This window comes from Aythya fuligula, chromosome 3 (assembly GCF_009819795.1).
Source record: "Aythya fuligula isolate bAytFul2 chromosome 3, bAytFul2.pri, whole genome shotgun sequence".
In the NCBI taxonomy this organism is placed as follows: domain Eukaryota; kingdom Metazoa; phylum Chordata; class Aves; order Anseriformes; family Anatidae; genus Aythya; species Aythya fuligula.
The window spans coordinates 115,577,143-115,599,503 of NC_045561.1; the positions used below are offsets into that span (position 1 = coordinate 115,577,143).

Here is a 22,361-nt window from a genome sequence, read left to right on the forward strand (position 1 = left end):
AAAAAAGGACCCACTTCCTTGCTTTTCTCTGCCCAGTCCCATGTCATTTATTTTGTCCCCATCTTGGCATCCCCTGTGGGAACCCTCATCCCCAAGAGATCCAAAGCTACCAGAGGAAAAGCAAATCATACTCTCACTAAAGTACATGCAGACGAAGAAATATCATATTGGCCAGGAAATACTGTCCCTACCATTAGGCATTAGTTGCTAAATTGGCCTCACTTTGCAGTGAAACTTTGGGCACAACAATAAATCTAATAGTAATACTGCTGCTGATTAGGAGCTGGCTATGCGGAGCAGTTAGGGCCCTTCTTCACTTACCTGAACCACGTCGTAGCTATGTATTAATCATCTATTAATTACTACAGAGCAGGCTTTTCATTACTCATTAAGTCCAGCTCACATACCTGGAAGCCCTCTCTTTCCCCTGTCACTCCACACAGCAATCCAAAACCAGAGTGATCTGTTTCCTTTGAGTCACCTCCTTGAATACCAAGTATCTATTAGATCACGCTACAGATGTACTGACCACTGATGGCGACCACAGCTGATGAAGAACTCTGATATTGATTTAGATGTGCTTGAAGAATTTAGGAGTTTAATAGAGGAAAAAGGTTATCTTATCTTTTTTTTTTTTTTTTTTTTTTTTTTTTTTTTTTTTTTTTTTTTTTCGACAAGTCTCCTGTAAAGATCAAGGAGAGAGACAAAGGCGCAGTGATTCGAGAAGTTTGGAGGGGACTTCTACCTGTTTCTGAAACAACTGTCCATGCACAGCAAGAATGCAATTAAATTAAACTGAAATTCAGCTACAGTGTTGAATCAGGGTGCTCAGGGCCTTGTTCCATCAAGTTCTGAATTTTCCTCCGAAATCCACTGGACTCAGACACCTTGTATTAAGTGGAGGAGTGTTGCCTTGACTTACAGGGATTTGTAAGAATGTGTACTCAAGAGGTGTACCTGTAAATACACTTTCCATCAGGAAATATATATATATATATTTGTATGTATAAATAGAAAAACTCCTTATTTTCCAAAGGAAATATAAAATTAACCACTTGTGATTGGGAGAAAAAAATAATAAAATAAATAAATTTTTAAAAAAGGATTAAAAAAAAAAAAAAAAAAAAAGGATTTGGGGGTATCTGCCTTTTCTCTTTTAATTTACAGCAAGCTAAGAAGAACTCTGCCCCTGACTCACACTGTGACTTTGAGGGGAGAAAGTGTCACCAAAGCCAATTTATTTGAATGCCTGAAGGATCTCAGCTGGGTAAAGTGCTGAAGTAACGACTTAATCTTTCACCAGAGCCCAGAGATGGGCTAGCTTTGACTTCAGAAGGCTTTAGATAACCTTTCACTCATTTCAGTAGGCTTTTTTTAGCATCCTAGTTTTCAGCTCTCCAATAAGTGTGGTTTCTGTGGCACTAACGTGCCGCTAATGTGGCACTAATTGCTTCTCGCTTGCTTCTAATAGGAAGTCACAGGGCACGCAGCTCTGTAATATCACAGTGCTTTCGGTGGCACCCGCCTGAAAGACCATACACATAGGTTATCAGAACAATTGCTGCATATGTCCTGAACCATCATAATAGAAAAAACACGAGATGTAGTCCTTTTTGCATGTAGAACTGAAACTGTTAGTTAAGAGAGAACTAAATGTTAAAATAAAATAAACTCCATTAAATTCTATACTCATGGGAAAAAAATCATGCTTAGTTTTTCTTTTCACTCCAGCTGAGGAATGATTGGAAAATAATTGTTTTAACCTGAAAAAAAAAAAAAAAAAAAAAAAAAAAAAAAAGCTTAGAATCAGAAATGTGAGAGTTTCATTTGTATAATTCAGACGTGCTGAGAACATTTCAAGATGTGTATTTTTTCCTAAAAGCCTCTCATCTTGCCTCTGACAAATGCAAATTTGTGCATTCGTGGCTTAGAACAAACCATGGAAAGTTTTTATTTGTATTTTTGTTTTTCACCATTTCAGTGAGCATTACGTCTGCTGTGTTTGAATGCTTAACTATTCACCTTTCAAGTGCTGAGGTAACGCAAACCACTGACACATTTAAAGTAGATAAGCCTGGATTTAGGGTCAGGCTGGTTGAACCTGACCTTCCGCTACCTTGCAGACTTCTGAAATCTTTCTTGCTTCTAAAATTGCAAATTTAACTGACCCAGTTTGAATGGATATTTCAGTAAAGAGCATTAGAGAAAACCCCTTCTGAGGGAACCTTTTCCGTTAACCTGTACTTCTCTAACTCTAAGAGGGAAACTGAATTATACAAGTCACTCTTCAAACATCAGCATCTTTTAAACAAGCTGATTTAGGTCATGGCTATTCCAGAAACTGCAAGGTAAATTTTACTCTCATTTGCATCCTCCTTTGGATTGCACAAGCTGGGAAAACTCAGACTCAGGAGTAAATATGAAGCACAGATAATTTGCAACGTTTTCATCTGCAAACAGGATGAAAACTAGAGCTGAGAAGAGGAGTGGGTCAGATCATTGAGTCTGTTACACCAAGTGTTACTGTAAGGTGCACATCTTAGCAACTTGTCACCCACTCTCAGAGCAAAACAATGAGAAATATTTCCTAAAGCAAAATGATATATATGCTCCCTCTTCTTTCTGAGATGTAAGCCCTTTCTTCAAGAGTCTCTCTGAAACTGAGCCTACAAACAGCATCAACACTTTTGTGTTCACTCATTACTGACTCTCCAAACAGCTTATTGAAAACATCATCAGAGAACACGGTTGTAGCTGATTTCTGCTATCTCACAGTCCATCTGGATCAGCATCATTACCTGGGAAACAGCATCCTGACAGATTTGAGCCTCTCTCTCTCTCTCTGTACCAGGTTTTGCAGCACTCTGGGTGGACTGTCTTTCCTAGTAAAGCACTGAGTTGTCCTAATTAGTTATGCCATGCAGTATTTGCTAGGGAGAAGAAGGAAGAAGACTCCATAACCTAGTGGCCGGGACATTTGCCTGGGAGGAAAACTCAAGTTCCAGGTTCCTACTGCAGTATGTGTTTCATGTTCACATTCTTCCTTTGCTGCTGACTGACACAAGTGTGAAGCTGTGAGCTCTCACCCAAGGATATTGAATGGTTACACAGCAACACCCAGCCCCAGAGCATCCCACACATCCCAGTGACCAAAATATTTGCTAGAGAGCTGTTAATATAAATCCCCCAAAAGCTGAGGAGAGTTAATGCAGACATCCCTCTCTGCAGGCAGGGTCTCTTGGTCAAGCTCATTGCTTTTAATGAGCATTCAGAACTCATCAAGACATCTGCCTAAAAAAGAAACAAAACCAGAGGCAGTTGCTATCGCAGCAGCTGTGATGAAGCTCAGGAAGGGACTCTCTCTGAAGCTGGTACTAAAGTATCAGGGTTTCCCTTTGTAAATTCCCAAAGCCAAGAGGAGGAACAACCTTGAAGCAGCCCAACATCTCCAAGACTGCAGCCCCCTGACAGCATCTTAGTGAAAATCTAGGAAAACGCAAACCCCTGGATGGGAGAAAGGGATCCTGCTTGCCACCATGTCAGTGGAGTCTGTCCCCCTGAACACAGGGATTTAAACTTTGCATGTTTAAATACTAACAGGGTAGGGTACAGCTGCTGCACATCGGTCTTGTAGGATGGAGAAATAGCATGATCAGTGATCAATATCCCAGGACACAGGGCTGGGATGCAGGCAGTCATGGGGCTACACCATGAGAGGTATTTTAGCTCCTAGTACTGTAGCATGGTATCACCTATCTACCACAGTGCACCGTGGAGCAGATGGTTGCAGTTTCTTCCCTTTTTCCTGCCTACAAGAGGGTAAGTTTTCATCTCACAGCCTTCACAAGGTTTCTCTTGAACCCTAACCTGGGATCTGAGGGTTTAATTACATCCTTCACATTTCCCAGACTGCAGTCGTAGGATCACAGCCCTGTTGCATAGCACAAGATCATGAAGGGAAATGAAAATACAGCAATCTCAGAAGCAACTGAAAGCAGTGTTTTGGGCTTTGCTTCTCAGATGGAGAATGATCAAATTTGGAAACTCAGTGTCACAAAACATTTTGGTCAAATTTGTCATATCAGAGGTGAAGAACATACACCAACAAATATAACCTGATCCAGGCTGAGAAAACTGAGAAAAATAAAATAAAATTTGAGAAGAAATCTGGGTTTTCAGACATCAAAGCAGGTGATTGGGCATGATAAGTGTGGAGAGCAACTGGACGGGCACCAGCTGTCCTACATCTGCCCATCTGAGAATAAAAAGACATCAAACTGGTGAAGCACCACATGGATCCAAGCCATCAGTGCTGGTGACAGCGGTGCTTTTGATACTTAGAGCATCTTGAGTTGAGTCTGTGAAGCACGTCGATGTGCATTTGAGTAGATGTCAACTGTAGTCTGAGTTCAAAATTGCATACTTTGCATCCACTCGCTGCAGCGTGCGTGACAACTGTTCAGTGGTTTTCTAACATCAACATGGAATTTTGTTACTACTTGAGTGACTTAGCTGAAGCAGTGACATCACCAGCAGATCTCAGAAAAGGTAAGCCCATATCCTGTCTTCCACCTATGGAATTTATACACAGACACTTTTTAATGTAAGGTCAGAAACCACAGTTAAGGTTGGGAAAAAAAAAACACCTACTCCCCTTTAACTAGGACAGCACAAAAGCTCTTATAAAAAGACCAGCAGCAAATGCACCCAGACACCTTCAGTTTGACAGAGCCCAGCACAAGCATCAGCTGCAGTAAGAAGAGGAAGATGTCTCCAACCCTTCGTGCTTCTCTGGTAAGAACTTGCCATGTGTTTTGTTTTCTCCTAATTTAATATGGACATATTTAAACTCTTATAGCTGACTCTCAGGAATAGGGCACCAACGTTTAAAATGCTTGTTAAAATCACCAATTATTGAAAAGAACTGAAACAGGAAGCTGCTGAATAGCACCAGCATGGGACAACAATGAGACTGTATGTTTATTAGGGAGTGGAGCTACTGCCACATAAACCTAAGTCAAGATATAAATTGAAAACTCAGAGTGTCTTTTTGTTGCTGTGTTCTTTCTGGTATCTCTTATCTACATTATTTTTTATAATTTTTTATAATTGAGATTTTGCATATCACCAAATTACAATTGAGTGAATACCATATCTTTCAGCACTGTAAGAATTAGTCCATGCAGAAATGGATGTGATATTTGGCACGCTTTCCCCTAATGCCCCCAACCCACAGCATGGACTTTAACTACCAGCTAGGCTGACTGTTCCCAGCCCCACAGAAGAGCTGTGTTACAGCAGTTGTATGGCGTTGCGTCCTAAATACACTGTTTGTCTTCAGTCCAGCTCTCTGCTGTTAGTGCTGCTGGCCATGCTGTCAGCCAGCAGTTCTGCCTACGGGAAGGTGATACGGCCCGGGCTCAAGCCGGAGAGTCTCTTCAAGCAAGCAGATGCTGGATGCCTGACCCAAAAAGATGCCAAATTCCCTCAAACTGTGAGAGTCAACATAAGCATCAGCAACATGAACCAGGATAACAAAGTGACTCTTGATATCAGCAAACGCTCGCTGGCTCCCTGGGATTACAGGTACGATCACTGTCCCCATTGCCTAGAAACGACTGCCCTGGTCAAGAGGGATGCAAAAGCTATGCCCATATCTTTATTTTCTTTACTTCACTGTTGAGAGATTTGGGCAATATCTACAGACCATATAACCCTCTTTGAAAGCTAATCAACACAGAAAGGAGGACAGAGCAAAAGTATGGTCTAGGCAGAAGACAAAGAAAATTACCTTTGTAATTTATTTCATGTGCATACTGGAGCAGATCCTATCATAAAATGTATTCTTTACATAAGAGATGATCAAAAACCATGGACGTCTGACATTGCACTAAAGTCAGTGGTGGTTTAATAACACCAGCATCAGGCCCTAAGAACATTTTGTGTTCTGGGGGAAAGCTGAATGTGTTTGGGTTTGTCAGTCCCTCCAGCATGTTGTGAAACTCAAGCCACTTCTAATCAGTCTTTCAAAGTCAGCACCTATTTGAAGCAAGTCCTTTGCCAAGGCAGTTGCGCACAGTCCTCACATGGATGTCGTGCACTTAAAAACCTGCAGTATGCACTTACTTATACTCTAATTATACTTAAAAAGCAGAAATAGCAGAGGGTCTACTGCCCTTCATAGGCAACCTTCCAGTGAGTAGAGGTTCCTAGGCTGGTTAGCCCATAATGATCCAGACTATCATGCCTCCAGAGGTGCAGCAGCATTTCCACTGCAAATACTTCCCTATCCTTTCATGTCAACTTACAGGATCGATGAGGACCACAACCGCTTCCCCCAGGTGATTGCTGATGCTGAGTGCCGCTACTCCAGGTGCGTGAACTCAGCCGGACAGCTGGACCACAGCCTCAACTCCATCCCCATCAATCAGGAGATCCTCGTCCTCCGCCGGGAGCTGAAAGGCTGCCACCACTCATACCGGCTGGAGAAGAAAATTATCACCGTGGGCTGCACTTGTGTCACCCCCTTGATCCAGCACCAGGCTTAAAGGGAGCCTGTGGTGCAAGAGCAAGGAGCCACAGCAGGAGGACTTCCTTGCCTAACAACGATGAAAATCTCTGCAGAATGGAATCAAGCCATAATGATTAGCTAGATTCTCAGTTTTGTGCTTTTGGTTTGTTTGATTTGGGTTTTGTTTCAAATCCTTTTCCCTTTTAAAACTCTGAATTCAGAATCTGGATCCTTTCATGTGCTCCACTGAAGGAGTAATGGGAACTCTTTACACATCTTTAGTTAACACTTTGAAAAGTCTATTTATTTAATTCTATTTATGCTAGTGGAAAAAAAAATAATATTGTGTCTGTTTATTTATCTTCATGCAATAAGAAGTTGTGGATGAACATCCCTGGAAGTGTTCAAGACCTGGCTGGATGGGGCTTTGGGCAGCCTGGTCTAGCAGGAGGAGTCCATGGCCATAGCAGGGGGGTTGGGAGTAGATGATCTTTAAAAGCTTTCCAACCCAAACCATTCTGTGATTCTATGATTCTATGCAATAAAAAAAATCAGCCAAATAACTCAGTGGTATTCTCCTTCCTTTCTGAAGAAACCTTTTCTCATAAAGCAAGAAATCACTCCATTCCATTAGGACCATGTAACAGATTAGTATGAAACTAAAACCAAAAATTCTCATGATAACATCTAGCTCTGTTTCAGTAGACTATAAACCGTATAGAAGAGTTAGGGCTCACATCGTTAACATCGTTTTAGCAATAGAGAAACTAAAGACTCCTGGAGGGAAATGATTTACCGAATGGCACTACACAGATTGACAGTAAAAACAGACCAGCAAAAAAAAATAAAAAAGGAAAGCGGGTCCCAGTTGTCCACCTCATTATCTGATTGGAAAGGAGTTTGCAAAGAAAGATTCAACGTAACACTCCGAATGCTTCTTCAGTGGAAAGGAAACTCCCTCCCCCAAAATGGAGAATGCGTTTATACTGTGAAGTTTAATGCTGGTTACTACCGGGTAGACAAGGAACGGGGCATGAGTCAGGTGGATAATTGAAGTAATTAGATGCTGGTGAGAGAAAATGCTTAATGCTAACCGCAACTGCAGTTTCCTCCACTCTTATGTCCTTCCAATGCTTTTGCTGCCAGTAGTCAGTGCTTCGAAGTAGAGCTGACTGACACAGTACTTCTACCACAGCCGTGAGGTCGCTTACGTGGGTGGAAGTCTTACGCTGCAGGAATTTTGATTTAGATGCACCCAGATGAAGATGTTCCGTGTTTCAAATGGAAGGCTGGTTTGCAAAGACACGGGTGGTTTTTTGCTGCCACCTCAGGGATGTGTGACGTTCTCCGGCACCAACAAAACGCCATGGGCAAACGCAACAGAAAGTACGTAATTTCTGAAGACGCAGAGCTCGGGGATGCAAATCCCAAACGAGAGGCAAGGCCCTTTCTGGTGAAAGCATCTTCCCCACATCCAGCTGTGCTAACTGGGGATGTTAACATCCCAGCTGTTCCTGCTGGGAGTTATTCCCACCAGCTGCGACAATGAACCTAAGCCCTCCCTCATCTACTCTGTGTCAGCTTGTACAGCGTAAACTCAGAGCACAGGCAGGGATTTCATAGCATCCTTTCACCTAGCAGATATACACTGGGCCTGGAAAATGTTAATTAACTGTGAGCAATCACAGTATCTGCAACCAAAACAGTGAAGTCCTGCCCATGCTTAAATTTCTATCAAATGCAAACAAAGTTTTGCCTGTATATAGGTATCTATTAATATATGAGATCCGAACTGTTCCAGTTTCCTACCTTATCTCCATCTATAGCTCCTTTAGGTCTCCTGCAGGTTCTGAAGTTCACCCTGTTGGCTGTCCCAGGAATATTGAGCACAGAACTGACTGCCAAAAGATACAGCGAGGAACCTGGCAATGCTCCGTGTTTCAAAGGGCAGGCTGGTTTGCAAAGACCCGGATGTTTTGTTTGCTGCTCTCAGGGAGGTGAAAACCCCTGAGGTTTTCAAGAAGTTAAATAAATTTCAGTCCAGACTGAAATAAAGCTGTCTGCATGGTCCATTAGATAACCTTGCAACGTCCTACCACCTGCTATAGAAGGAACTTTGGTGAATTGTCTGCAATAACCCAAGTAACTTCTAACAGTCAAAATGAAGGACCCATCAACACCTGGTAGTGATATGAAGCTTAGCTGGGGTTGGCACATGAGTAATAGAGACTTCTTAGCAATTCTGAGAGCTACGATGTGGAAAAAGTCAGAACCAGGTCATGTAGCTGAAGCACCAGAACGCGGACATCTTTGTGCTGCAAAGATACTCCAGTCCCTCTTCCTGCAGCATTGTTCTCCCTTGGACCATTTATTTACCAACCCGATGAAATATGGGCCTCAAGACACAACCGTTTTTTTATTTACTTGGCCTCGCGCCAGGTTCATGCTCTCCTCTGCAAGGTACGTGGGTGATGTACACGCTACTACAGAAGTATTTAATAGTATGACTGCCTGAATTCATTTGGCCCCAGGACTATTTTCTATCCTGCTGTAAGTTCCTTTGGAAATTCTGGCATCATGAGCTAAGATGTCTTTCTTTGTCTTGCTAAACCCAGTTGAGCAGGTGCAGGGCAATCCCAAACCAATGCACCTGACTCTGAGGTGACCTAATCAGTGCTTTGTTTCTCTGGGCAAATGTTCATGGCTACAGTCCATAGCTCTCATAGCAGGGGACTGAGGAGAACAGGACCCCTCTTTCACCCTTGCACAGCCTTATCAGTTTGAGATTCAGCAGTTAATGCTTGCTCTTGCTTGTTTTGGAGAGTTTCAATGCAAATTCCTGCTGATTTGATGTCCTTTCATGATACCATAGTGAGCGGGGGTGGAAAAACCTCTTCATAAAAAAAAAAAAAAAAAAAAAAAAAAAAATTCCAGTCCAGCACTGCTTCACATCTCAGTTTCATGTCAGCTTGCAAAATTTAAGTAGCAAAGGCTTACCAGTCAGCGTGCTTGGAAATCTATGAGTAAAACACAGCAGCAAGAGAAGCTTGAGGTTGGATTTGTGTGGCAAATAATCAGATAACTATGCTCATCAGTGCCAATTACCAAAGCAAGATGGGAAGATGCCAGTTGCTTGTGAAAGAAGATAAAATCAACAGTTGGCATGCCTTACCATGTAAAGGGGGTCAAGATAAGTGAGTACAGTACAGATTTCTGAAAGCAGAAAGAAAAAGCAAACAAAAAAATAATAGTAGGGGCAACTCAGAAGATAATCCATCGCTACTCATTTACTGGAACAGGGAACCCTGATCATGATACAAACAAGTTGTGCTTAGTAAGAACGTAGATAAAGCAGAAATACAATGCTTTGTACTTAATAGAAAAAACATCAATTCTCACTCATAGAAATCTATGTCCAGAAAACACTGAGTGGAGCCTGCTTAGTTCATGACCCCCAAAGAGCATCTGATGCACTCTTAATTCTTCATTGAAGTTATAAGAGAGAAAAAAAGAAAAAGAAAAAAAAAAAAAAGAGAGAGAAAAAAAAAAAAAGTTTCACAACCAAATGGAACAGTGTTATATAAGATGTAGTCTTGGACCACTCACCTAGACTATTCTGAAGCACAAGTTTAAAAATAATTACCAGAGAGCGAAGAAGTTACAGAAGAAGGGGCAAGAGAGGAAGACAAAGGCAAGGCTCACATTTTATCCCATGATGGTGACGCGGGCACTGGTTTCTGCTCTGGGCCTGTCAGGCCACCTTGCAGGACAGCCAGGACTCACAGCTGGTGTGGAAACTCACCCCATCACTGGCGTTCATTGCATTCCCACCACACCATAGATCTCCAAAAGCCTGACCAGCAAACCATTCATGCCCTCAGAGTTTTGTCTGTTAGGCCTAATTCCCAACAAGTCGTCTCTACTTCTGGCTTGCCAAGCCATTGCTCCCTTGGCTTAGCAAACACAGCACTTGTACAGTTCTTGATTTTTGTCATGAGCCCTAAAGGTTGCTACTTTTGATTTATATATATATATATATTTATATATTTAATTTCTATGCACTTTTAAAAACAATAGTTCTGGGAAACAGGTTGATTTGGTCTGTAGTCCTTTTGAACACCCCCAAGAACATTTGCCTCTTGTCAATGGTCACAGAATCACAGAGCTGTAGGGGTTGGAAGGGAGCTCCAGAGACCATCGGGTCCAACCCCAATGCCAAAGCAGTTCCCTAGAGCAGGCTGCCCAGGGAGGCATCCAGATGGGCCCTGAATATCTCCAGAGAAGGAGACCCCACAACCTCCCTGGGCAGCCTGTCCCAGTGCTCTGTCACCCTCACTGTGCAGAAGTTCTTCCGCATGTTGGTGCGGAACTTCCTGGCCTCCATTTTGTGGCCATTGCCCCTTGTCCTGTCCCACTGAAAAGAGGTTGGCCAAATCCCTCTGTCTCCCACGCTTCAGGTATTTGTAAACATTGATAAGATTCCCTCTCAGTCTTCTCTTCTCAAGGCTGAACAGCCCCAGGTCTCTCAGTCTTTCCTCACAGGGAAGATGCTTCAGGCCTCGTATCATCATTGTGGCCCTCTGCTGGACTCTTTCCAGGAAGTCCCTGTATTTTTTTGTAGCAGGGATCCCAGAGAAGCATTACATCTCACCAAAATACATCCACAGGTTGCAGTACAAATCTGGGAGGAGGAATTGGCTTGGGCTCATGCCACTGCGGTGCCTCCCAGCCTGTGCCAATGCAGGGGTCTCTGCAACGTGCTATCTTCACCACCCCCTGAGAGCTGCTACACGCAAGGGGATCCCAGCTTGAGCTCCAAATACTGCCAGATGGGCACAGCTCAGGGTTGTGCCAGAAGGACTTACAGGAGAGGCAAGCAGAAGAGGAAAGGAAGAAGAAAGGCCTCAAGGCTCAGACACCAGCCTGGGACCACGGGAGGCTTAGCTCAGAGAGTTACAAGAAGGCGCTGTGCTTCTACACCTAGAGCAGTGTCTTGTCCTCCTGGTAAAACAACCAAGCCCCTGAAGGCTGCTCTAACACCTCCGAGCCAGGGGATGCCCAGCTGCATCAGGAGCAGAGGAAGGGATTTGCTCTTAGGACAACCCAGAGCTAGACCGGGTGCATTAACTTATTAACTGAAGGCCTGGGTGGCTGCATGGGGAGGGAAATCAGGCAGAGCCCTTAGCCAAAGGCAGGTGCTCAGCTGTTCAACATGCCTGCCCGTGGTGCCGATATGACTGTGCTGCTTACAGGAAGCCTGATGGCATTTGCCCCATGTTCTTAGATTGCTGGGAATCAAAGCCAACCACCTACCTCGATGCAAAAGCAAGCAGTTAAAAAAAAAAAAAAATACCAACAGCTAGAGGCTTATTTACAACCAACTGCACTCTAAGAATGATGCCATTAGGAGGAAATAACCCTTGCTGCTAGTTTTATTTAGAAACAATCCCCATACATGAGCGCACTCACTGAGAGGCGTGTGGTTTGTAGCTGACAGAGCCAGCTCCAAAACCTCACAACCTGTGGCCAAGACTTCCTTTATTAACTACTTCTGCGTTGTCTTAATTAGCCACTTCACCACTCGTCCCATTAGAACAAACTTTAGGGTGAGCTGATTGGTGTTTAGAAGCATCAGCTCGGGAGCTTTCACCATTCAGCTGCCATAATTAAGGGAGTAGAGAGACCTTCAGGCTAATTTTCTCCCTGCATAACAAGCGAGGACAAACCCCACAGGCGATACTGATCGAGAGGGAGAGAAATAGGTCACGAGCAGGGGCTGGGTGTCAGCATGCGACTTCCTGGTCAGCGGTTACTGTAAGAGGAGTGCTCTGAGAACACCTCCCTGGGTTTGCATCCCACCACATGAAGGGCTTGGTGGTCATAATGAAACAGCCGCTGCCGCAGATGAGTACAGCTGCTTGTAACTGAAGGAGATGGTTTCCCCACGATGCCACCCGGGGCTTGTCTTACTTGGCTCAGCAAGGCTCTCAGGGGATACACCCTGCTTGACAAACAAGCACGAAGGGAAAGGTTTGGACCCAATGACTTGCAAACTATGCAGGGGGAGAAACAAGGAGGCCTCCCAGGGTCTACCTCGACCTAATTTAAAGGGGATTAAATGCAGCTGAAATGAAATATGAGTGCCTGGTATAAATGCAGATGAACTAGGTGCAGGTGAGTGCCCAGGTATAAATGCAGGTGAACTAGGAAACAGAAGCTTTATGCCCTCACCAGCAGAGGAAAGTCGGAGGTAGTGCTGAATAATCTTGACCAGATTTGCATGAAAGATTAAAAAAAAAAAAAAAAATCTGATAAATTAACAGATAGCAAGCCTAAACTGCCAGGCTGTGCTCCCTGTGTAGCTGAGGGAGAGACTATGGGGGAGAGACTAATACTTTCAACAACAGTTCCTCCACTGCTAAGACAGGTCACCTCTATGGCAGTCCTGCCCTGGAGCTGTCTTGCTTTTTTCCTGGATGTTTGGGCTCCTCGTGCCCCATTTTTAGGTCAGCCTGGCTAAGGAGGAGTGGGATGAAGCTGCCTTTGCTCATTTCCCTGCATTCCTGCTCAGCCAGCCATCCAGCTGGTGGAGGAGAAGGGATGGAGAGAAGATGACATCTTGGTTGGAAGAGGACAGGACAGACTTTTCCTATCTCCCGTGAATAAGGCTAGACTCCATCCCAAATTTCAGCCCTGCAATGCAATGTCCCCCACCTCTTTTCCCACCACCCCTGGAGACCCTCCCACTGGCTCCATTGCCTGTATAACCTCACTTTATTGCTTTCAGCCCTTTTTTTGCATCTTTTCATCTGTTTAGACTGCAAGTTCTCTTGCCCTCCCTCTTACTCATATCGCTGCACCAGAGCCTGATCTGCACTGAAATCTCACAGTGCTATTCAGCACAAACCCCTTCCCTGTCTGCTTTCATTTTGAGCTATCATGAAACAACACTCTTTTAAATAAAATACTGATTTTATTTTATTTTATTTGGCTGATAAATTATTGAATAAATACAAATAAACGTTTAACAGGTTTTGGATACTCTCAGCACATACAACGTCATAAATACAATCATAAATAGAAAATATAAATAGGAATATAAACACTTATTAGTTCTTTGCTGTTTTACCACTCAAAGTGGGATCAAGTCTCTCTCAGATTGCTCTGCGATAAGTCAGCAGCTGCTGACTCTGTGGACAATGAAGTCCATGGAGCAGCAGTGACACAAAAGCAGAGTGTGATGAGCACCAGGCCTGGTGGCACTTATGCCAGACATACACTAAAAGAGGGAGCAGTGATGGCTGGAGGAGGAAAAGGGGATGAGGAAGGGAGGGAGCAGGTGCAGGAGTGGGGATTTTTGTGACAGTGCTGACTATATATTTGGGCAGTTTACTGCTGATATCATCTTTTGAAACTGTAATTCATTTGATTCACAAAACTGATATGAGCTGCAGTGAAAAAAGTAAGCACTGCTTTACTCCCTCCCTGCTTGCTGTCACAAACACAACTTTTCCTCCATTTCCCTTTCCCCCCTCCCCCATTAGCTACTGGCAATTCCTGTGCTAAAATCCATAAACGAACAACAAGAATTAGTACTCTCAGGAGGTAATTTGCTCAGGTTCAAAAGGAAAAGTCACACTGAATTCCTGGGATGAAAGGTGGGCACCTGGGATTTCTCCTGCGAGGTGTTTGTAGGGGACACCTCTTCTTCCCAGTGTTGCACCCACTGCTAATTCCTCCTAGGACTGGTAGCGGATGACCGGAGCAGCACATGTGCATCCCACCGTGATGAGTTTCTTCTCCAGGCGGTAGGTGTGCGGGCAGCCCTGCTGCTCCCGGCGGAGGACGAGGATCTCCTGTTTGATGGGGACGGAGTTGAGGCTGTGGTCCTCCTGCCCCAGTGAATTCACGCAGCCAGAGAGGCGGCACTTGGCATCAGCGATCACCTGGGGGAAACGGTTGGGGTCCTTGTCGAGCCTGGGGTCAGGGACACAAAAGGGTTTTATGTGTTTGCTCGTTGCCTGTGCACGTGTTTTGGTAGGATCTTCTTTTTTACCTCCATGACAGCACCCATTTACCCGTATAGCTTCATTTTGAAACATGACAAATGAATTTCAGTCTCCTTAACATTTTTAGAACTATTATCTATGAGTGGAATCGATTTTGATAACAAATATTGCCATAACTTTTTTAGTATGTGAATGGAGTGGAGCTGATTGAAATAGGGAACTGAGAGCAACTGGACCATTCATATTTATTTGTTCTAATTTCAGCATTCAAAAATTTGTTTCAGTCAGGAAAATGTAAAATTACAATGTACTGACATTCTTCTTTTCCTAAAGGAATAACTCCTTGACAAAGACTGGCAATTAGAAACCATTCCAATGATGTCCCATTGCACTGCAGTTTATTTTGGAGAAACACCACCCAACACCAAAATGAATGTGTGTGTCAAGAAGAGCTTGTGATATTCACAAGACTCCAGGCATACACTAAGAACAAGCCATTTATTACCACAAAAGACAGCTGTGTAGCACAGCTGTTGCATTTTAGATACTATCTGAGGAGTTACCTGTAATCCCAAGGAGCGAGAGACCGGTTCCTGACATCATGGATTATCTTAAAGGCAGAATCTGAACGGCTGATGCGAACGTCAACTTTCACGATTGTGGGGAATTTGGGATCCTTCTGGCAGTCTCCATTAAGTCTCTCAGAGCCACCGTTGCTGGGCTGAGGATGAGCTACCCTCCTGTGGGGTGAGCTCCTTACAGTGAGTGCTAGAACCAGCACCAAAAGGAGTGACCTGAACTGGAGGAGAAACAGGTATCATTGTCTCTGCTTGGCTGGGAAAGAGCACGAGGAGCCATGGCTTGACTAGACTGGGCAATAAGCAGGCAGTGGGTGATCTTCATACTTTCATTTGGGTGAGCATCAAGAAGTAGTGCAAGTATGTGAATAATACTCATCGTAACAGAGGCTAAATTCTGATTCAAATGCTGACTGCAGCTGGCACTGCACCAGTAAGAGCATCTCTCCAATGAGTTATGAAACATCCTCCTCCTCCAGAGTCAGACAGCGATGTCTTTTGGTCTACAAGGTGGGGTAAGGACTCACCTGACCCCATCCTTAAGTTTAGACTTCCAGGTAAGCCTTATGCTTTCCTAGGCCAGGAAAAGTTGGCCACCTAGAAGCCACTTGCTGGAAATAACACTTTTTTTCAAAGAAATTTGATATTCGCAGTCCATTTCCAGGAGGAAGGAAAAAAAAATAATAAAAATAAATAAATGCAAAGTTTTTAAGAATATCAAAAGAGTTGACAGTACTGCAAATACTACCCAAGCTGGAGTTTAAATACAAAGACATTCACTTCACCGTACCTCCTTCTTTTCTCAACTTTCAGTAATTTTTATAGCAAGTTCTCTAAGAGAAGGCCTGTCTCTCCCAGTCACATATGAGCAGTGATGCCCTTACAGATAAATAACAGCCCACTGCCTCTCCAGCCAACCTGGTCACATCTTGGACACAGCTTGCCTCGGCAGTCAAGAACCAAATCTACTTGCAAAAGCTGAGGTATGAAAGCTTTATCAGACACCTTGCAACCCATTTAGCTCTCACTAAGACCAACAAGAGTTGCTCCTACATCATGGGATCTAGATTCAGCTTTTGTCTTGCAGCTAGTAGGATATCTGAGCACTTACACCAGATATAAGGACTTACCACTGCAGCATAGCTGGCAAAAGCCATTGCAACCTCTCTTCTGCTGTAGGCAAGCGCACACGGTGACAGAGCGTGCAAGTTCTTCTCCGAGACCTCTTTCAGCCTCCGTGTGCCTCAAAGCCAGCCGTGGTGCCCTTTTTATAGCACGGTTCAACCACTACCACCTTTTCCATTGCATAAAGCTAGCTTACCTGACTCAAGGTTAGGAGTTGGTGTTTAATTTATCTAGCCCACTTCCTTCCGTCTACCCCCAGAAATGGGAGGGCAGATACCACGTCATCAGGATCCCAAGTCAGCTAACACAGTTTGTTCAGACAGATAAAGCGATATGGGAAAAAAAAAGAGAGAAGAAAAAAAAAAAAAAAAGATCAGACAGCTTTTTTTTCCCTTCCCCGCTTTCTAATATTAATGTTCTCTCACCACAAACTCATCTGAGGACACAGGTCCACGTGCCTCACACAGATCAAATGACAGAGATCAGAAAGCTGCAAAGTCAGGCAGACAAACAGGGTTTCAAAATGAGGACAGGACATGGGATTCATGCTTTAACCTCCTTTTGCTTCAGTTACATGATCCACCCCTACGTTCTCTAGGGGCTCCCTACGTACTGAAGTGGATGGGCAAAGGGAAAGTAGACGCCCATGGGAAGTCCTCCTGGTGGGCCGCAGGGCGCAAGGAGCTGGGATGCTTTCCCCATTCCTGTCTGAGATCCCATCTTGACACATTTTACAGCTGGAAAACCCATGCACACCCTGTCAGGGCCCCTTGGGTACTAAGAGGCCTTACTGGTCACAACCAGCCTCACCTTGGGCCTCCCTTCACAGCCTTTCCCTCAGGAGGCCCGTTTTAGCTCAGCTTTGGGCCCGCTGTCCCTGCCTGAACTATGTAGGAGTGTCGGTCTTCAATCCCAGCTCTGACCTTGCCTTCTGCTTGGACCTTGGAGTGGCTTTTCTCCTGGGTAGACTCCTTAGACATACGTGGTAGGCCATCTCCATGGCCATACTGCACTACCTTTTGTCTAGGACTCCTCTGGGCAGCAGGGGGTCTGTAGAAAATATAAAGTATTTGTGAATTTGTGAGCATTTTTCTTCCTCAGTTTAAAGGGCCTGGAAGGGTTTTCCCATGACCAGCAGAGCAGTAGCTGCAGATGACGATGGCAAAGCAAGGCGTCACACTGTAAGGTGAGGCATGGTGGGACCACAGCACCCACTGGGGTTGTGAGAATTGAAGTTGGGGTTTGGGATGAAGATTGTTTCTCACATGGTGGAGGAGTTGAAGCACTGAAAGTGTCTTATGCTGATCCCATGAAAATCCCATCAAACCTGATTAAGACACGGGTATTTATAAAGCCTCAGCATGCACAGAGTATGGGCTTGGCAGAATTTAGGGGCTAAATTCTGCATGGGCATCACCATGAGAATGGGTTGCATTTTGCAGGTACAGGGTTACATGGAAATTGCTACGTGTGATGAAGCAGTGACGTGATCACACCGATCCCTTAGGGTTTTCCCAAGGGGCATTTTGCTCTGCTATGTCTGTGTGTCACATCTGGTCAGTGAATACATGTTTAAGCTCTTGGAGGGATGAGGCTCTGTAGCAGTCAGCCCCTGTTAACCTCTCCTCTTATTTTCCTCTGTCTGTTCCTCAGTGATCTCCCTGGATCCTTTCCCATCAGCTCCTCTGGTGGGTCTCACCCCCAGCCCTGGGCTGACCATCCTCTTTGGACAGCTCTGGAGGAACTGGGCTGGGGGCTCCACAGGCACTACATTGCTGGGGTTCCTCCACCTGGCTCTGCTCCTGCGCTCTGCCTGTAGAAGATAAGAGCTTTTAATGACAAACCTAACACCCCTCGTTTCATTATTAGGGACCAGAAGTGTAAAAATAAAAAGGGAAGCAGGAGGAAGGACTCTGTTGTCCGTGAGCCAGCCACAAACTGGAGAGGAAAGGCCAGTGCATGTGTTGTTTCCCCATCAGCACCCTCGGTTCTCATGGTGGAATTTTGGAATGAAAGTATTTTTATAGCCAAAAAAGTCCACGAAACTAGTTTTATCACAGTGTCTGTGGAGGAACGCCCTGAGAGAAGCCTCTCTTGAAGCCATGTAACCAAGCAGAAAGAAGAGGACTGAAGCATAGGACTTTTCACTCAAATTCATCTTCAGTCCTCCAAAACCTGGAGGAAAATCAGGAGCCTCTTAGAGATTCATCGCATTTTCAAGCCAAAAGGAACTAATCAGGTCCCTGCTCTGCCACCTCACTCGATTATTACTGGCAGAAATCTTCATCGGCTGATGTTTTATGTCATTGCAGGATATTGTTATGATTTTGTGGTCTGATTGAATGACAGTTCAAAGACCAGCAACTCATCTCAAGTAAATTTTTTGTATTTCGGGTTATTAAGTTCACTTAACTTTTAATTTCATGACACACATTCCTATTCTGACTGTTCATATCTATATATCCACGATGCATCTACTGAGATGTGGAGCGTGGAAGACCAGAAGGTAAAATTACCGAAAACCCACTTCTATAGCTGAGCATGTAAACCCCTTTTTGCCCCTCACTGATGGCTTGCAGCGAAGGGAAAGGAGCATTGCCATGAGAATGGGTTGGATTTGGCAGATACAGAGCTAAGTGGAAATTGCTACGTGTGATGAAGCAGTGACATGATCGTGCCGAGTGCTGGCTTATTAGCCGTGACCACCACTTTCCACTCACATCTTCTGTCTTCAGCAGCTCACACTTCCAGCAAGGATTCCCTCTTTGACAAGGTATTTCCTACGACTAAGCTTACCTTCAGCTGAAGGTCGCTGAAAATTTGATCAAAAAGAGATCACCTAATACGGATCATTACAAAGAAAGAAAATTTTATTTCAAAATCATTATTACAAAAAGCTGTTTAGTCCTGTGTTTCAAGGGCTCGGAACAGGAATAGGGATGAAGACTTGGAAATCAAAGAGAGGTTTTTAACTTTACATGGAAGAACTCTTGTATGCTTGAGTTATGTTAAAAAAAATAATAATAAAAAAACACGTTTGCACTGTAGGGTTGCTTCAGGCATGTGACATGACTGTTTTCAGATTGGGTTTGGATGCCACATCCTTTTAAGCTCCTCTGGATATTTCATATTTAAGCCTCCACAACTCACGTGAGGCACCTCTATCACCCCCAAAGAGACGTGGACCAAGGGGACAGAAACCAAAAGTACTCAAACGCCTTTACACCTAGAGGAGCAAACTCTGATAGTTTCACTAATGTTCCTACAAGGCAAAACAAGTGACATTTCCTAGCTGCTCGCCTGCAAATATTCACAGCTGGTAGTCAGGCATCGATGACGTGAGCATTTTCAGCTTTGGAAGTCTATCCCTACCATGCAGGACCAGAGGGAATGGCCTCAAGTTGTGCCAGGGAGGTTCAGGTTGGAAATGAGGAGACATTTCTGCTCAGAAAGAGCAGTCAGGCATTGGGACGGGTTGCCCAGGGAGGTGGTGGAGTCACCGTCCCTGGGGGTGTTCAAGGAGAGATTGGATGTGGCACTTGGGGACAGGGTTCAGTGGGTGACATTGGTGGTAGGGGGATGGTTGGACCAGATGATCTTGGAGGGCTTTTTCAACCTTAATGATTCTATGACTGGGGAGACAAGGTGTAGCTGAAATCCTAAAAAATTTATAGGATTTTTTTAGAAGTATTGTTACTCTGCTGCACTCTGCCTCATTACCACCTCATCCCATGGATGGGGTCCAGCTGACTCAGAGTTGGTGTTGGCACCTAAGCCCCCATGATTTCTGCTATGAGAGGGGGCAATATTTGGGGGCAGATGCCCCAGCCAGCTCAGCTGAAGTACATTAGAGGACCTTCCAGAACAGAAGAAACAGCAGAAAATGAGATAATGGGGTTGAAATAGTGACCCCCTCTGGATCCCAAGACGAAATTAATATTTCAGAGTTGAGCTGAACAGGTCAGCTGTAGCACAAGCCCAGGGCAAGGCTCCTACCTCCAGCTCACGCTCCCACCTCGCTGCCCACCCCTGGTATTTCCCTTCAATGCGTGTGACACCATGAAGTCACCCATGTTCTGCTTCAGAAAGCTGACAGCACTTACCTGGGTTTGCTGACAGGGCTTTATCACACCAAAAAGGTGCGTGACCAAGCTGCCAACCGCAGACCGGAGATGTGGAAAGAGCAAATTTTGAGGGCAAGCATGCCTGGCCGAGCGTGCCACAGATGCTGGCAGCAAAAAATATCTCTGAACCGAGCCATCGGTAAGTATTGCCCCAGCACGACAGCAACCACAGCCCTGTGTCATCGCAGCCAATGACACCACCGAGCTCCCTCTACGGGCGATGGCCAACCTCACTTCACAGAATCACAGAATCACAGAATTTCTAGGTTGGAAGAGACCTCAAGATCATCGAGTCCAACCTCTGACCTTTGACCTAACACTAGCTGTCCCCACTAAACCATATCCCTAAGCTCTACATCTAAACATCTTTTAAAGACTTCCAGGGATGGTGACTCCACCACTTCCCTGGGCAGCCTGTTTTTTGGCTTTCACGCCCGGCTTGGCTTCACTCTTTGGCCAGGGCTGTGGGTTCAGTGGGAGGCAGGGATTAACTGGTGCTGCTCGCACCAGCTCGGGGATTTCAGCCCTAATCCTGCACCATGGGCACTCACCCATCCTTCAGCAGGCAAGCAGGACATTCAGTTTCTAGCAGCAGTAACCCTGTTGAAAGTGAGGTGACTGAGGATTTATGAAGTGGAAGACTAAGGCACAGTGTGATAAATCAGGCTGTCTGCATGACCCGACTCTGCCTTCATGCCTCTGATGTAGGGAACAGCCCTGGTGGCACGAGCACCAAATGAGGGGATGCTAGGGGACACAGGCACTTTGCACCACATCACTCAACCCAAAACATGGGGCAGGGCCAAAACTGGGATTCCTGTTCTCCCATCCAGCAGGGATGACACCAGGGGAATCATTAGAGCTACACTCGAGAGGAGGCAGCAGGCACTGCATGAGACCAAATGCCTCAGTTGCCCAGGTTGGATTCACTGGCCCTGAACCCTTATCACTTGTGATCATCTCTTGTAAGAAGCATGATGACCCTCTAGAAATTGCACACTCCCCATTTCCCAATGGAAGCTGAAGGTTATGCTCTTATCTATTTCGCAGAATTAAGATTAAAAAGGTCAGGTGCTTGCCATGGTCCCGCTGACGCCGCCAGCTTTGTAATCTGATTTTTTTCCCACCGAGGTAAGATTCAGTCAGCACGTTATCACGGCCACTCTGGGGAAAGCCCAGCGACTTCTTGCTCACATACAGGCTCTTCCTTAGATAATGTAGGTTGCATTTGCATTTCTACTCTGTACACTGCTGCCTGGTAGGTCTTCCCTAGGTCAGGTCCCAGAGATATCGAGGTAGCTGGCCTCCTTTGCTTCCAGCTCCCTTGGAAAGTTTGGGTCCAAATGCTTCTTAGCATGCAGTGTTCTGGGGTGGCATCCCACAGCTAAAGGAGGTGGTTACAGAAACCTCATAGGCTTCTGTAAGCAGTGTAAAATTTCCCCTGTGTATTGCAGGGAATTGGGCTGGAAAGGATCCTGGATCATATCATATATGTATATTAAGGCTTATTTCTTTTTCTCTGAAACAACCGCGTCTTTTCTCTTTTAGACTACAGCATTTTAAATATCATATGGGGGTCCCGACAGCAGCATGACACTGTTGGCTCAAGTTAAGATTGTTCAATATCAAGTCTCTTCCTAAGGGATTATTCTCTCCCCATCAGCCTCCCATCTCTGGGAGCTGATTTTGAAAAACAGTTGATTTTTCCTGCTTCAGTTCAGAGGTTTGTACACATCTTGACTGAACTGGGCGTTATTCATTTCATATTATTTCCTCAGTTCTAGCTGTGTCTTTTGGATGCTCATGGCCCTTCTCAATCAGCCATCACCTGCTGCTATTAGCAGGAAGATATGATTTTCCCGTGCCCACCTGCTAATCAAAGCAGTGACTAGTACTGGTTCGAGGTCAAACCTCTGGGGGAGTCCTGCTCATCACCCTCCCATATGACAACTACACTCCATTAGGGTTTTTCCAAGCAGGTATTAGCCCACCAACTTGTAACTTCACTTCTAGT

At 44.8% G+C, this 22,361-nt stretch overlaps 2 protein-coding genes across 2 annotated transcripts; one reads left to right on the top strand and one right to left on the bottom strand.

Annotated features, from left to right (window-relative positions):
- Nucleotides 1-4,767: 4,767 nt before the first annotated feature.
- On the top strand, nt 4,768-6,548 carry LOC116488125 (interleukin-17A-like). The gene is made up of 3 exons (XM_032185473.1): nt 4,768-4,794; nt 5,342-5,586; nt 6,311-6,548. The coding sequence occupies exons 1-3, from the start codon at nt 4,768-4,770 to the stop codon at nt 6,546-6,548; spliced, it is 510 nt and encodes a 169-aa protein (XP_032041364.1).
- A 7,702-nt stretch (nt 6,549-14,250) lies between these two features.
- Nucleotides 14,251-16,255, bottom strand: LOC116488123 (interleukin-17F-like). Its single transcript, XM_032185468.1, has 3 exons — nt 16,229-16,255; nt 15,084-15,319; nt 14,251-14,488 (listed from the first exon to the last, which is right to left on the bottom strand). The coding sequence occupies exons 1-3, from the start codon at nt 16,253-16,255 to the stop codon at nt 14,251-14,253; spliced, it is 501 nt and encodes a 166-aa protein (XP_032041359.1).
- Between the last annotated feature and the right edge of the window lie 6,106 nt (nt 16,256-22,361).